The 17249-nt window shown below is 40.1% G+C and overlaps 1 protein-coding gene across 1 annotated transcript in view; it reads right to left on the minus strand.

Annotated features, from left to right (window-relative positions):
• Positions 1-529: 529 nt before the first annotated feature.
• PTAR1 (protein prenyltransferase alpha subunit repeat containing 1) overlaps positions 530-17249 on the minus strand; it is a 41983-nt gene continuing 25263 nt past the window's right edge. Inside the window, exons 4-7 of the mRNA XM_083403530.1 lie at positions 8335-8439; positions 6683-6896; positions 3576-3889; positions 530-1873 (exon numbers count right to left, since the gene is read on the minus strand). Of these exons, the coding sequence (XP_083259656.1) occupies positions 1525-1873; positions 3576-3889; positions 6683-6896; positions 8335-8439 (982 nt within the window). The 3' untranslated portion in view covers positions 530-1524. The remainder of the gene's footprint in view (positions 1874-3575; positions 3890-6682; positions 6897-8334; positions 8440-17249) is intronic.

Raw genomic sequence — 17249 nt, forward strand, 5'->3', positions numbered from 1 at the left:
GGCAAGAGTTTACGTTTGTTTTGGGGTACAGAAGGGGCTTCCTATTGGAGCCTGTGTGCTAAGTGGGCTGCATTTAGTAGGGTATTGCCATAATGGCTGAGGAATCTCAAATGTAGGCCAGCACTAAATAAATACCGGAACAAATCAATCATACTTCACTCTACTGTTAGCAAAGCAATAAGGAATAAAAGCTTGATTGCAAGGAAATGAATTGCTTCTTTACATAAAGATGGATTTATAAATAACAGAAGGACATGAGGAGGAGGCTGAAGACAACAAAGTGTCTTTCTCACTGAGAAGAATCAGCAACATCAATAGGAAAAGTCTTGTTTATCCCCTTGTTCTTCAAACACAAATGCAAAAAGGCCAGCAGCCACCTTATACTAAGATAATTTCAGGTTAAGAATCTGTACTGAGTTACCCATGGCATGTGTTTTGACGCTTTGCAGAATTCTGTAGTGTTCATAATACATTCATAAATATACATAATTAACACTGGCTTGAGTCAAATGAAAAATAAATAAAAATATAACATACAATGAAGGACTTTAATAACCACACAGCTAGTGTGTGTAAGACTGAAACAATTTTCTCTCACTAATTTTCACAACTTTCCTGCAACATATTAACCATATTCCTCTAGAACTGGCACTGCAATGAATATGTAAGTAAGGTCAGAGTAATTCAGAAAGAAACCAACTGCGTCTGGAACATTTACAGAAGCACAGCAGAGCACGGAAAGCAATGCAAGGATTCCATGGCCAGTTCACACATGAAACTAATGGTGGTTTAATGAGAAGTATCAGGTGCCGGTGCATCTGCTAGGAAGGCGGCCCAGCTTTGTTCACTCCCTGAAACAAACCACAAGCAGTAAGCTGGTTGCTTTGGAGAGAAACAAACTGCAAGGCTTGGTGTGCAGGAACCATGAAGCTGCTCTCTGGTCTGTTTCTCCATCACAGTGAAGTCAGGAGTGGGAGACAAATGAAGCAGACCAATACATTGCTCATTTGCAATAAACCATAATTAATTTTTAACTATGGTTTACACACAAACCACTTAAAACATCTGTACTTAAAACAAACAGGCCCAAACACTGTCTGCGCTGATATTGTGGATTATTTTCCACTGTAGGTAATGATTTTGATCAGGTGCATTTGTTATGCAAGAGAGATTGAAAAGTGAATAAATTTTCCAGCGGTATTGGCTACCTAACTTATATTCATCTTAATTAAAGCTGATTTTTAAAATACTATAATTAATGAGTTTGTGATATGGAGTCACCCTACATGTAACATAAACTCAGAAAAAAACTTTTATTGACCAACACAAGGGTGTTTAAAAATATATATAAGTAAAAGCCATCATCTGGAAAGGATGTTTAGCACAGACAACAAAAACAAAGGATGAAAAGTTCCAGGCGCCACGACAAGCACCAATGTTTGAAAAGAGAATATTGCACTAAACAAAGGACCCTGCATATTTATTATTATTATTATTATTATTATTATTTTAAAATCTCCTTCTTCACTGACCTAGAAAGGAAACCAGCCATTTTCTGTATGCCCCAGCAAACCTTGCCTGCTCTACATCCCTACATGTTGATAAAACTTGATCGATGAACCTGTATTCTGCTTCGAGACTGATAGAGTCCTGCACAGGAGCACGTTTCAGGCGTTTGGTTTCTTGAGTGTAGCCTTGTCTGCTGCTGGATTCCAGCAGGCCGTCCACATCCATGGCTTGGCTCACACGACCAAATGCAGCACCAGGGTGTGAGTTGTTCAGCAGGCCCTCACTCTTGTCTGCAGCTGCTGACCACACACTTGGAAGTGGAAGTTTGTTTTTTAAGTGGTGCTGAAGATAGAACACACGCCGTCTTCAAAGAGAAGAAATAAGAGTAAATCAAATGTCTAGCACTTCTGTTGATTGAAAGTAACATTTCTGCCCTCTTCCCCATAAACTTCTTCACAACTTGTTAAGCATTTTTTTTGATTAAAAAGGTTGACTTCTAACTTTGAAATTCCTCGTTCTCTGTATCTGATGTCTTGTTGGCAATGTGCGGAGTCTGTGATACTTTGCAAGGAGACAGATTCACACCAGATCTGCATCTTGCTAAATGGACAAGAGAATTCTAATTAATATCATTGATGTAACGGACATCAAAACTCAAGTCCTACTTTGCTGCCAACCTTTTATTGGTGGGGGGTTGGTGCTAACACCAGAATGCAAGAACTCAAAAAGGTACGTCTGGAGTATGGTAAAGGAAAGGTAAAGGACCCCTGGATGGTTAAGTCCAGTCAAAGGCGACTATGGGGTGCGGCGCTCATCTCGCTTCAGGCCAAGGGAGACAGCTTTCCGCGTCATGTAGCCAGCAAGACTAAACTGGCGCAAGGGGACACCGTGATGGAAGTCAGAGAGCACGGAAACGCTAAAGTATGGTGGGTGATAACGTGAACCAGTGTCATTTCTTCAGGAGCATGAAAGCTGTGGAATTTCCTCCCTTGTCCTTCCTTCCTCCTTCCCCTTTTTTCTTAAAAAAAATTAACTTCTTATTAATTTTATGAGAAAAACAATAACCATAAACAGTATGGGTCTCAAATGAAGATATCAGCAAAAGGATTTTTTTAAAAGGGTACATATAACAGGACAGTGCTCTTTAGAGATATGGAAGGTTCCGTAGAAGCTTTTGTGAGTCTCTGGGGATTTCTTATTGTCCACTGACTCAGTAATAAATGTGCTGTCAAAACTTCTGAGTCTTTCTTGGAACATTTCCTGGCCTTATGAACCAACTGAATCAAATATTTGAGCCTTCCTCCTTCCTTAATAGCTTTTAGATATAATAGCTTTTAGATTAGAGCTTTCCAAATTTTTCATGTGGGTGACACACTTTTTAGACATTGCATCATTTCAAGACACAGTAATTCAGTTTTACTTGCAAACCAAAGGTTAAACTAACTCTTTTCCAGCTGCGGGAGGAACATGGGGAGCATTCGCATGACACACCTACACTCTGCAGCCGACACACCAACAGGTCACGACACACACTTTGCACTAGATCAAGGTGGGCTTCTTCTGGAGAACTTTGGATTGCCCTGATGCATTTTTCCTGCTCCTGTTGTTCTAATTTACTTTCTTTTGCTCTGCTCTACAAGATGTCCTTGTATGATTCATATTGCTTTTGTTGTACATTGCTGGCTACCTTCGAGATGTTTAGCTAGTCTTTTTGGTGAAAAATGGGGTACTGTACTTATATATTGATAAATTGACACAAGTGCTATAAAAAATGGCTGACATGAAGGAATAAAAGAGCTGTTGGTACCTTGTAGAAGTGAACACTGTCAGAAGAAAGGCCATACATTTAAGCAATATTTTACTAAACAAATATAATAATAAATAGAAAATGCTGATTTATTGCAAAACAACCAATGTTCAATGGCAGCTCTGTGAGCCAACTTTTAAAGGTAGCTTTAATGACACACAAACCACCAGCACCACAGTGTGGAATGGCTGGAATAAATGAATCCTATCAGAGTGGTAACTATTCTCTTCAAGCCAGGTCCTTGTATACATTTCCTTACCTGTGACACCACAGGGTTTCATGCCCTGGGTAAGTGTTAATTAAATCAGTGCAGAGCTCTACTTCTTCATTTAGAAGAAGTGGGAAATCTGGTTGTTCTTCCACACAGGTAGCTTCTGCTTCATCATTTTCTTCATCTTTTAGAAGCCTGGGTGCTTGCTGATTGGCTGGTGAATTGTGCATTTCTACAGTACACTCAGTCTCAGTTCCGTCAATCAAAGATTTTAATAAAAACTGGCGGTAGTGGAATCCACTATGGTCTGAAACATGCATGGAGACCCAGTGCTTAGTGGAAGAAAGTTCATCTAGAAGAATCTGAAAGTCAAAAGCGGATAGCAAATTAATCCATCCATAAAGATAAGACACCCCCCCCAAAAAAATCAATTTTCATTTACAGCAACTGCCTGAGGTCTTCTGCTGTTGAGCCAAAATAGTCATAGCTCGTCCATATAGCTAAACAAAAAGTGCCAAAATAACAGAGAAAATGGGCTTCAGTCCCTGCTATAAATTTAGGAATATAAGCGATGTTGAAATGGACAAAACTACAGAGATCTGATATCTACTGTGGCAAATCAAGTCTGTACATTGCTTCCCCTGCCAGTCTTCAAATCAAGAATTTTACCTCCAAATTTTAAAATGTATACTTTTTGTTTGGTTTAGCTTTTCATTTCTATGCTTAGGGAGCTCTGTGGACGCCAAGGGCCTTTTGGTGGTTCCTTCACTGTAAGAAGTGAGGTTACAGGGAACCAGGCAGAGGGCCTTCTGGGTAGTGGCGCCCGCCCTGTGGAACGCCCTCCCACCAGATGCCAAAGAAATAAACAACTATATGACATTTAGAAGTCATCTGAAGGCAGCCCTGTTTAGGGATGTTTTTAATGTTTGAAGTTTTATTCTGTTTTTAATGCTCTGTTGAAAGATGCCCAGAGTGGCTAGGGAAACCCAGCCAGATGGGCAGGATATTATTATTAATAATAATAATAATAATAATAATAATAATAATAATAATAATAATATATTGTTATTATTATTATTATATTATATTATATTAAGTTGAATTTGACATTCATTTGCTGCTTAAGTTTTTAAATGGCAAAATTTTGTATCTTCACAATCTGATTTTCTGGAAGCAAATAACATGCCAATGAGTCATAACTTTGTGTTATATTCTGCTATATTCCTGGAAGTGCCTTTTATGACACATGAAAACTCAAATATAATACCAAAATTAACAGTTAGGAAAATGTTGGGAACACAGAAGAAACTGTTGCTGGATGCAGCCTGTATGTGGTTTAAATGCTGTATATTGAGTGAAAATTGTTACTGGAACAGCATATAGTTCCCTCGTATAAGAAGAAACAAGCACAAAAGGTACTAAAAACTGCTGACACACTAATAAATTTTAGCACCCTAAAGAACTGTGACTCAGACTTGCTAGAGATAATCACCTGAAAAACATTAACTACAGCTTTGAAACTGCCCAACTTGCCTGTTGTATTTGCAATTGGATTCAATTCATTGTTACTAATGAACTTATGAAACAAAAAAAAATCTGCAGAAAAATTAAGCGCTGTAAATGTTTCCTCCCCACATTGCTAGTTAGGTCAGGAAGGGATAATAGCTCCATCAGTCATCGGAGAGGTAGCAAGGTAAAATCAACCCTTGTGGATACCTGGGAAAGGGTTTCTTCTTTCTTGTAGGACACAAGGGCTTATGCACACCTGGTACAACTGCGCAGAAGAGCCAGCAGTCATTTTCAGCGCATGTGAAGTTGGATACAGCAGTTGCCAAACACTCTATTTTTATAATCTGGATTTTTTATAACTGTGCATAGTGTAAGTCTTCTGAAGTCAGAACCCTACATATGCACCTCTTTAAGCATAGCAAAGGGAACAGATTTTTAAACTGCTGTATTCATTGATGCCCTGTATTATACCACAGAATGGCTGCCTTAACTTTTCTCCTTAGAAGCAAACTGAAGCAGCCCTTGCTAAATGATGGAAGAAATTTTTTTTGCTTCTTTCCCCATCTAACTTCTTCAAACTCTTGCTGCCCTAAATTCTTTTTCATTTGGAAATTAAGTAGTAGAGGCTGCCAGACTTTCTCTTGGGGCCTGTGGCATAGTTTTCAGGTTATTATTAAATGCCCTTATCATTTCTGGAAGGTTCTCAGGTAACAAGGCAGAGATTGGGGGATGGGGTGCTGCAAAATGATTTTCTTGCAAGGAGCTGAGCTCAGCACTCTTCCCTTGAAAATGCTCAGGCAGAGAAGCAGATGATGTTGGAGATGAAAAGAGTGCAGACTCAAGCTTAGCTTTGTGGAAGGTCGATGGGCCGGCATAATGAAAAGGCACCAAGCCTGCTTTGCAAATGAGAAATGGCAATGTGAAAGTCATAAGAATATTGCACGTTACATTTTAAAAGGGGCAGATATCAACTGCTTCCAACCCGCTGGTGCAGCCCGTTTTAGAGACCCCCACCTCCAAGAACCTCCCTGAAGGGGTGGAAACAGCTGCTTTTCAAACAGGCATTTCTGTTCCAGTTGATAAGGCATTTTTAAAGCCAGTTAGTAACGTTCCAGTTGTTTGATGTTGTGCTAATTCATTAAACCAGCATAATCTGAGCTGAAGGATATCCTTAGATATGTGAAAGGCACTTATAAATACCACTATGGGGCTTCTAAATTGTTTGAGCTCTTTGAACCTAAGCCAATACCCAATCTGCATTTTAACAATGCATACTGTCTTTAGAGAATATAGGCATCAAAAAAGAAAAGAAAAATCATAGTATTCAAATATTGTTGTACAATATTTCTTCCTTTATTCTGACAGGAGCCTTTACAGTTTGTCCCAACTTCATCATGAGCTCCATCTCCCTCCTGCATCACCCGCTCTCCTGTCTCACCTTTCGGAGGGACAGGCTCCATGCCGTAGCTGCTAGCTGGATGGTCTGAATCAGCCTAATGCAGTTTTTATCCCTTCTTCTCTTCCCCAAAATTTCACAGGCCATTCATGATGAAATTTCATTCCAAATATTTCAAAGTATTTATAAGAAAGCCATTCCAGTTCTTACCAAGAGCTCTTACAAGGTACTTCTCCCTGCTGTGACATACCTTTCCACTGAGCTTGGCCAAGTGCTGCAAGACCCAGGCGCGATGGGACCAGGCGTTATAATTACTTGGATATCTCCCAGCAGCTTCACAGCAAACATCCATTTCTTCTTTCACGAGCCGCTGAATCCTTTCCGTGGGAGCTGTTTCCAAATTCCCTTTATTCACGAGAGTGGGCAAGGAGTTTTCCTGAATTAGTTGTTGCAGCACCCAGCGTCTGGTCAAGTGGCATAGAGAGTTAAGAGGGCAAAAGCCAATTTAAGTGAGTGAAAACATTTTATTTTGTTCTGTTTGTTACTAGGTCTTAAGGCAGGAATAATGAAAGTTGGAGTGGAGAAAAGAAATACATCAACCTCTGCACTAATAATCAAGTAATACTGGGAAATACATTTTATGGTCCTGAAATGCTTTTATCAGCTACTTCAGCCTGTAGCTCCTGCTGTTTGACATTTGGCATGGTAAACCAGGAGTGGGGAACCTCAGGCCTGGGGGCGAAATGCAGCCCTCCAAGCCAATATATCTGGTCCTCAGGGCTCTCCTCAAGCCCTCGCCTCCTCTAGGCCACAGCCTGTTTCTTCTGGGTGGTTTTGCTGGGATGGAAATTGTTGCTGAGCTGGGATGACATCTGCCGTTTGCATGGATGGAGGACGGGGAGTTGTGCATGCAAGTCTAAAAACCTCTGACTTTGGTGTGCAAGCCTACAGCTCTGCCCACCTACAGCTGTGTCCCTCCCACTGGTCACTGGGATGTGGCCCTTGGCCTGAAAAACATTCTCCACCTTTGTAAGTTAATAGTTCACCACTTTGCTCCTTCCTTCTTGTGTTGGGAGAAAGCACAAATCAAGGATTGCTCCCAACAAACCACAATGTGCAGCCAAGGCCTGTCCTTAGCTTACTGATTATGGTTTGTTGGGAGCAAAACAGACAAACTGTTATGCCAGGGATCATGAACTGCTTCCTTCCAGCCATGGCAGCAGTCATGATAAACCATTCATTAACTTTGGTTTACCATCACCTGCAAACCAGGTCAGTAAATCCTTTTAAAAAGTCATTTGATTTATTACTTCCTTTTGTCTGTTGATTCTCATTCTATAAATATCAGATACTCTCTCCATATGGCTAATTATTATATGAACTCTTCTTGCCCTTCTTAGTCACTGTATTTCTAAACCAAAAAGTATCACTCTCCTTAGTCTGTCCTTCATAGATGCCCTTTTCTGTACCCTTTCGATTTCTAGGAGTTCCTGTTTTGAGATGGGGAAAGTGACCAGCGTAATCAAAGATTCATAAAATAGCATTCTGAAGCTTTCTGTCCTGGTTCCAATTACTTTTCTAATAACTGTAAATAACTCATTTGCCCCTTTCGTTTCTTCAGCACCCACAGCTTGTGTTTTCAGTGAGATCTCCATTATGGCCTCAAGATTACGTTTCTGGGTAGTTGTGGCCACTTTAGAGAAACAGGCAGCACACATTTTCAACAGAAAACCCTTATATAAAAATGGACAGTATTTTCTACATCAAATACAGGAACTTTAAAATAGACTGACTAGTAGTTTCCTCTCACTTAAAACGTCATGGAGGAACCACTGCTATACGTTTCCATATTCTTTTCAGGAGGGGGTAGGGAAAGAGAAATAACCACAGAAAGAGACAAACCTGTGAATCCACGTTTCTGGACTCTTTGGAAACTTAGTTAGTGCCAGTTTCCCAAGATGTAAATCTTTAACTGGATTTAAAGTGCCAGATACTATTAATTCTTTCCTGCAATTTTTTCCAAAAAAGGAATTAATTAGTACAGACACATTTACTGAAAGTAGCCAGTAATAAATTGCACATAAGGCTGGATCCAGAGTTTGCTGTTGCCAACAGTAGTGTCCCCTGAACAGCCTTCTGTTCTGGATGCCACTGCTATGGAAGTGAGGTCAGGGAGGGCAGGTTACCATTTCCTCCTCCCAGAACCTCAGAAACACCTCTCTCTCTCTCTCTCTCCCCCTCCCCCACCCCCACCCCCCTGGTTCTGGACCAAATTGTCCATCAACCTCCAGAGCAGATTTTCGAGGGCAGGGGATGGGATCACTGGGAGCGAGGCAGGAAATGGACAAAAACAACTTCTTCCCCAGTTCTGCTAACAGGCTTCCTGCACAGGATCAGTAACTGAATGTGTACAAAGGGAGCCCTTGCATTTGCAGGATGCCAACTCTGGATCCAACCCATCAATAAAAACTGATAAAAGCATTAAAACTTATTAATCTATACATATACCTATATAATATATATACCGTATTTTTCGCTCTATAGGACGCACCGGACCATAGGAGGGGGAGAAGGGGGGGGGAATTCTCCCCCTCTCTGCTCAGCGCCCCTTCAGCGAAGCGGCAGGAGAAACGGAGCCCCTTCTATTTCTCCTCCCGCTTCGCTGAAGGGGAAAACTGTGCAGCGCCTCTCCAGCGAAGCGAAGCCTGGAGAGCAAGAGGGATCGGTGTGCACCGACCGCTCTCGCTCTCCAGGCTTCAGGCGGCTATCCGGAAGCCTTCGGAGCGCAGCGGGAACTGGGGGCTTCAGGCGGCTTCCGTGAGAGCAACACGAAGCCTCCAGAGCACGGGGGGAGCTCTCCCTCTGCGCTTCGGAGACTTCACTTTGCTATCGCTGAAGCCAAGGAGCCTGCATTCGCTCCATAAGATGCACACACATTTCCCCTTCATTTGTGGAGGGGGAAAAGTGTGTCCTATAGAGCGAAAAATACGGTATATATATATGTATATATTAAAACTGATCATGATTGCGGAGGCACAGGATCAGTCGCTCTGAATAGAACCAGAGGAAAGTAAAAGCTCTGAACTCTGTGAAGTAGTAACTAGCAAGTCAATTCCTTCTTTATCCCACTTGAGCCTCTCTCCCCACACAACCAGATCATCACTTCATCTGCCTGGTTAAATGCTTTCTACATTCCAATAAACATTCTGGATCAGATTCCAGTCTCATGCATATCACACATACATAGAACCCTGGCAGATTCCAAATGAAAGTTGCACAGATGTAAAATGGGTGCTTCCAGATGGTGCTGGGGGTTCAGCAATGTCAAAAATTAAAAGGAGTTTTATATGGGTCTGCCATTGTACAAAATAATATGCTGCTTCTGCTTAGGCCAAATAGGGAGGAGTTAACCAAAATTATTTTAGTTCAAGAAAAACAAATAATAATTTGATTTGTTTTTCCACTGGGCATGGCCCTTGTATATGCCAGTAGTCTTATGTACTTCCTTTGGGAATTGGAAGTTTTTACTTTCTCAAAAACAAACAAACAGAAAAATAAACTCTTTTTGGTTATAACTAATGCAAATCTACTCACTACAAAGAAAAACACAGAGCAGAAAGTAATGGTGCAAGTCAACGCATGCAAGGTATTTGAAAGCTAATTATTTTTTCATTAAATTCCCAACAGGCCAATCCTATAGTCCATCCTATTTAGAGCTGCTTCAGAAGGTACAACTTTCCATGTACAAAAAGGAGCGAAAGAAGTATGCCGATATGTGTAACAATATCACAAATGCCCTTTGTGAAGCGTGTGCGCACAGAAAGAAACATACTAAGCTGCAGCCACTCAGTCTGCACATTCTACGTGCATGCATCTAAATGGAGCAACAACTTGCATGCCCCACTGTCAGAGCTCCACAGAGAACTGATTTTGGGTGAGAGAATTGTAATGAATGACATGTCTCTTTAGAAACATCTCCGGCTACCTCAAGTCTGCTTCTGACCTATTTTGTTCTTAATACACATCTCTGTTTATAAAATACTTTAAAATAGGGTCAGATTTTAAAACAGAGCTAAAATTAAGCAGCTAAATAATAATGGAACATTCATTTTTTTTGACCATATTCAATAGTTCAGTGATGTGATTTCTGCCTATGCCATTCAGAAATAAGATTTGATAAAAAGGAAAAGACTTTTACCAACCTGTGCTAAACTGGAATCTATGGCCTTTTAAATGTCTTTGTGGGAGAGGAGTCATTAGTGGGGGGTTCTGTTATTATGTTATGTATTTTGTGTTTTCATTTTGTATTTTTATGCTGTAAACCACTCTGTGATCTTCGGGTGAAGCGCAACATATAAATTTATAACAACAACAAGGGGAAATGATAAAAATAGTTTTGGTTTTCTACTACAGGCTGTTAATGCACTTATCCTACCCAACAAGCTGCAGATTATTTTGCTCTCTATTTCAGCTTTCATTTTTATGTGAAGAATGAAATACAGCAAGGCAATCAAATCTATCCTGACCTTGAACTTCAAAGATGGAAAACTAATTAGGATTATTAGGGGCATTTGTTCCTTGGCTTCATATATTTGTATACAGTTTGGCTTCCTGCTAGCCAGGACCAAGCCAGATCATCCGCTGAGAAGCTGATGCATCTAACAGCTGGAAGTTACCTTTTGGGAAGATGAAAGAAAGACAGAGCAGCCCTGGTGGAGAATCTGAAATGCCAAACTCCACCTGCAGGCACTTATGCTTATTATGCTTATTACTGAAGAACATTTGATTGCCAGCCTCTTAGCAAAACCCAGCAAGATTATCAAGACTCAAATTTAACCTATTCGTGGCCTGCATTGCTGTTTGTATAAATCCTTCCTAGGACCAATCTCCACTGAAGAATCCTTTCACAGAATGCCTTTCATGCAAATGTTATTCCACAGAAGAAACTCAGTTCATTACTCCTGTTGCAGCATCCAGTGATACTGAGCTATGAAACTGCAACGCTTGTACAAAGAAATCATATCAGTTCAACTCTAAGGCACTTTATTAACATGACAAGGGCTGCAGATGACTACACTAGGTAAAGAAACCTTTTGGTTCCACTGCATAAACTATGGGTGCAGAATGACAGGTTAGGAGAATCATGGTTTATAGAACTGGAGGGGGCACGAAAGAAGGATAGGATAATAGATACTCCCCAAAGCCATTGATTGAGGCACAGTCCTACACACAGAATAAGAACAGATCTAGGGTTGTTTCCAATGGGGCTTCCATTTCCTCTCCTCCCCATGTGTGCTCCCAAAATCGGCTCCAGAGGGAACCCCAACCTCCTGGTGCTGATTTTGGAAGCATGTGTGGGGCTGGAGAGAAAAGGAGAGCATAAAGCTTTAGGATGTGTTAATGGTCTCCCAGGTGGTCATGGGTTCCATTAGGGGTCTCAATGACTGATGGAGAGCATTGGCCTGCAACTGGTGGGTCAGGGCCATGACCAGGTCCAAAGTGAGACACAACAGCAGCACGGTCTCTATGTAAATGTTTGGCAAAAAGTTAAGAAATGGGGCCTCAAATGCATGTTAGGGTTAAAAGGTGGATCTTAGGTCTAAGGAAGTTTGAAGTCTACGGGCCTAGAGTAGCCAAACAAAAATCCAGGTGAGAGGAATTGCAGGACCAAAGTATTTTTGTATGCCTCATGTGAAAAAGTCAGATTGGGTCTCATCCACTCTCTCCTGCTTCAACTAAGCAGAGAAGCAATGTCACTGATACTACTTCTTCAAGTACACTTCTTATGAATCTGGTTTTTACAGGCATAACAAAATACCTTGCCTTACTCATGTTCACTGTTCAAAGTCCTTCACACACATGATCAAGTAAACCTTACAAGAGCATTGTACAGTGAGGTACTATTACAATCCTTGTATTGCAGATTGAGGGGTGGTGAGAGGTTTAGGGCTATTGCTTTGTCCAAGGACATTTAGCAAGATTTGTGATTGAGATGATATACAAATTGAATCAATCACAGCTCATTCGCTTCTCCACCACTCCAGCGGCCCCACAAGGAGAAAGGTCCTTGCACAGCTTTACCTGTTAAAATGGCTGTGCAATAGGAGCTGGACAAAAATGGCATTAAAAAAAATAAGGTGAGGAACTAAAACACTAGTTTTAATGTAACTAAGTTTAGATTAAATAAATTACACTACATTCTGCTGTTCATGATATTTTAGAAAGACAGTAAAGATTTTTCATAAGACTTCATAGCTAAGGGGGAAATACTTTGGACTAAGAAGCTCTTCTGGGGCTTCCACAGAGATGTTATGATTTGTCTTCCTATCTTTATCTCTAGCAACTACAAATCTTTTTAAGAAACAGAAACCTACATGCTTTGGATAAAACATAGCAACCACCTTGGAATCTTTCCCCTGTATTTCTGTTTTATTTTGCTTTTGAAAATGTTTTTGTGGGTCTTTGGGCTGAAATAAAGAATGTAATTACCAACAAATCTTTTTAATAATAATAATACCTGCTTGAGAGCTTTGGATTAAGGGTCTAATAAATTCCAAAGATTGATGACTCCCCGCCCCCAAAGTTGCTGGTCTTTCAATGGAGCTGATGGAGAGGGCTTAAGTGATTTTCTTACACAAGAATTTGCAAAATTCTGGGAATTGGATCTGGAAAAAGAAGTATTTAAAATAGTAAGTGCCTTCCGACTTGGTAAAACAAATAGAAGAATAAAAATAAGAGATTGTTTGATTACGTTCAGATCCAAAGAGGAAAGGGACAAGATTTTGGGACTGCACTTCCAAAAACCGCTGGAAATAAACCAATCAAGGGCTGAAATTTTCAAGGATACCCCGAAACATCTTTTGGACCTTCGGTCCAACTACAGAGATCTGGTCACTCTGCTGAGAAAGAACAACATCATTTTTAGGTGGGAATTCCCTGAAGGACTTTCTTTCAGCATCAAGGGAAGAAAGATAAAAATAAGATCAGTGGAAGACAAAGATAAATTTCTGAAAGACTACGAGGAGGATCTACAGAAAGAAACTGTAGAAGGACAAGACCCGTCGGACTTACTAGAGAGGAGAAGGAAAGACGCTGCAAAAGCAATATTGAAATTGAACTTGGACAAGAAGACACCACCGGGATCGGAAGATAACGAGGAGATTATGGGAGCATCTGGAGGGACATAACAGAAGAAACGCATCATGTCTCTGCAACTATTAAGCTGGAATTGTAACGGTTTGAACTCGGTTAGAAAAAGGAAATCGATCTTTCACATTCTAAAAAAAGAACAATTGGACTTGATTTGTTTACAGGAAACACATGTGACTAGGCTCCACAGGAAAATTTTAATTAATAAAAGATTGGGTCAAGAATTTATCTCATCGGATAAGGTTAAAAAAAGAGGAGTTGTAATATATGCTAAAGAGAGCCTATCACCAAAGTTTATCTTTAAGGATGAACAAGGAAGATATTTGGCAATTGAAATTCAGTATCATGGACAGAAATACTTGATAGTAGGTGTATATGCACCAAACGAAGGAAAATCCGAATTTTTTAAAAAGTTGCATGAGACACTGACAGACTATTTGGAGTACAATGTGATTTTGATGGGAGATATGAATGGAGTAGTTTCTACAAACATGGACAAGGCACAACGGCAGGTAGTCACCAAAGATGGGAGACTACCGAAAACTTTTTTTGAACTGACTGATAACTTGGACTTGGTTGACATCTGGAGAACTAAAAACCCTTTAGGGAGAGAGGGAACCTTCTTTTCTGAAGCCAAAATGACTTGGACACGAATTGACCAAATTTGGATCACTAGAGGATTGGCACCGAAGATAAAAAAAGTGGAAATCTGCCCAAAGACTTGCTCCGACCATAACGCAGTAAAGATGGTGATGAACTTACTACCAACTGGTTCCTTTAGATGGAGGATGAATGATACTCTGTTTAGAGATGAGGAAATAATCAAGAAGGCCCAGAAAACTCTGAAAGATTATTTTGAGATAAACTTGAACACTACTGTGGAGAAAAGAACAGTTTGGGACGCAAGCAAAGCTGTTATGAGAGGGTTCTTGATACAACAGAATGCACTCAAGAAGAGACTACAACAGGAAAAGAGAGACAAGATTCTGGAAAAGATCAAAGAAGGAGAAAAGAGATTGAGAACAAAACCAAAATCACAGGAAATTTTAAGAGAGATAAAGCTATATCAAGTTCAATATATGCAAATGATAAACCAAGAGATTGAATGGAAGATTAGACAAATGAGACAAAGAACTTTTGAGTCAGCAAATAAATGTGGGAAGTTATTGGTGTGGCAAATGAAGAAGAGACAGAAACTAAATACGATAACAAATTTGGAAGTGGAAGGAAGAATTATACAGAACCCAGCTGAAATTAGGAGTGCTTTCCAAAAATACTTTAAACAGCTATACTCTCAACAACCACAGAAGGAAGTGGATATAGAGGAATTTTTGAAAGTGAATGGGCTACCGAAAATATCTCAAGAAAATAGATCTAAATTGAGTTATAAAATAACAGAACAAGAGGTTGAGAGTGCCATTCAGAACATGCAATTGGGCAAATCTCCGGGACCTGATGGGCTGCCTTCGAGATATTATAAAACACTGAAAGACTGGTTGATTCAGCCCTTGAAAGAAGTCTGCAATGACATACTACAGGGGAAAAGGGCACCTGAAACGTGGAAAGAAGCTTTTGTGACACTTATACCAAAGACAGAATCTGAAAAGCACCAACTTAAGAACTACCGCCCTATATCATTGATTAATGTGGATTTTACAGACATTTTGGCTAGAAGATTAAAGAAAGTCTTAGTAGAGGAGATTCATAAGGACCAAGCAGGCTTTCTCCCAGGAAGGCATTTATCTGATAATGTGAGGAATGTAATAGACATTTTGGAACTTTTACAGGAAAATATAAATACAAAAGCAGTTTTGATATTTGTGGACGCGGAGAAAGCCTTTGATAATATTTCTTGGAGTTTTATGAAGAAGAATCTCCAAGGAATTCTTGGAGCTGCCAAGGAGTGTGGTGGAGTCTCCTTCTTTGGAGGTCTTTAAGCAGAGGCTTGACAACCATATGTCAGGAGTGCTTGATGGTGTTTCCTGCTTGGCAGGGGGTTGGACTCGATGACCCTTGTGGTCTCTTCCAACTCTATGATTCTATGAATGGGGGTAGGCCATGAATTTGAAAATGGTATAGGTGCAATCTATTCTGAACAAAAAGCTAGACTAATTGTTAATAATGTTGTGACAGAGGAGTTCAGAATAGAAAAAGGAACACGACAAGGTTGCCCAATTTCCCCATTACTTTTTATATCAGTCCTGGAGGTGCTGTTCAACATGATAAGAAAGGACCAATTGGTCAGAGGGATACTGGTCGGAGCTAAACAGTACAAATTAAGAGCATTTGCAGATGACTTAGTTTTGACATTACAGGAGCCAGAATCTAGTGTGAAAAGAGTTTTAGAACTGATTCAGGAGTTTGGTCGATTGGCAGGTTTTAAACTGAACAAAACTAAAACAAAGGTTTTGGAAAAGAATTTAACAGAAATTGAGAAAGAGAGGTTTCAGAATGAGACAGGGTTGACAGTGGTCAAAAAAGTAAAGTACTTGAGAATTACTATGACAGCTAAAAATGGGAATTTATATAAAGACAACTATGACAAATGTTGGACGGAGATAAAGAAGGATTTAGAAATATGGTCAAATTTGAAACTCTCACTATTGGGTCGTCTCGCTGCTATAAAGATTAATGTATTGCCAAGAATGTTGTTTTTATTCCAGACATTGCAGATCATTGATAAAACTCACTGTTTCAAGAAGTGGCAGAAAGATATATCCAGATTTGTCTGGCAGGGCAAAAAGCCTAGAATAAAATTTAAAATATTAACAGATGTAAAGGAAAGAGGAGGCTTTGCCCTGCCAGACCTAAAACTTTACTATGAAGCAGCAGCTTTCTGCTGGCTGAAGGAATGGCTACTTCTTGAAAATACAGATATACTGGATTTGGAAGGATTTAATAATGTTTTCGGTTGGCATGCATATTTATGGTATGACAAGGTTAAAGTGCACAGAATGTTCAAAAATCACATTGTCAGGAAAGCACTGTTTAATGTTTGGACTAGGTACAAAGATTTATTTGAAAACAAAACCCCAAGGTGGTTGTCACCAATGGAAGCAAAAGCTCTAAAAAAGCTCAGTCGAGAATGAGACAATCTCAGGGTTTGAGCCCCACATTGGGCAAAAGATCCCTGCATTGCAGGGGGTTGCACCCTCAGGGCCCCTTCCAACTCTACAATTCTACGATTCCCTGATTCTCATTTGGGAGTATTTATAATACTACTGCTTTAAATTTAGAGTCTAGGTAAATGAAGTTCAACCTGGTATGGAAGAGGCCATGCTGCCTCTAAAGTTGCAGTTTGGATGCTCACTGGTCACAAATAGCTGCTGAGGATGGGAGTACCTTTTTGAAGCTGAGGCTGGAGCACCAACTAAAATGCTACCTGGACAGGAATAGCCTTGTCCCATGCCCTGGCAAGCTCCCATGTGAATTATGGGGTGCACCATATGTTGAGCTGCCTTTGAAAATGATCCGGAAACTTCAGCGGATACAGAATATGGCTGCAAGGCTGCTAACTAGGACTGGGTGTTACAAACATATTACACTAGTACAGGGGTTGCCTTCAGGAGCCCCAGGTTCTTCAGCTTTTGGTTTTTAAAAATATTAATATTATAATATATTAATATTAATAATATATTAAAATAATAATAATATTTTATTTGTACCCC

Source organism: Podarcis tiliguerta (genome assembly GCF_965153285.1).
Source record: "Podarcis tiliguerta genome assembly, chromosome: 11".
Classification (NCBI taxonomy): domain Eukaryota; kingdom Metazoa; phylum Chordata; class Lepidosauria; order Squamata; family Lacertidae; genus Podarcis; species Podarcis tiliguerta.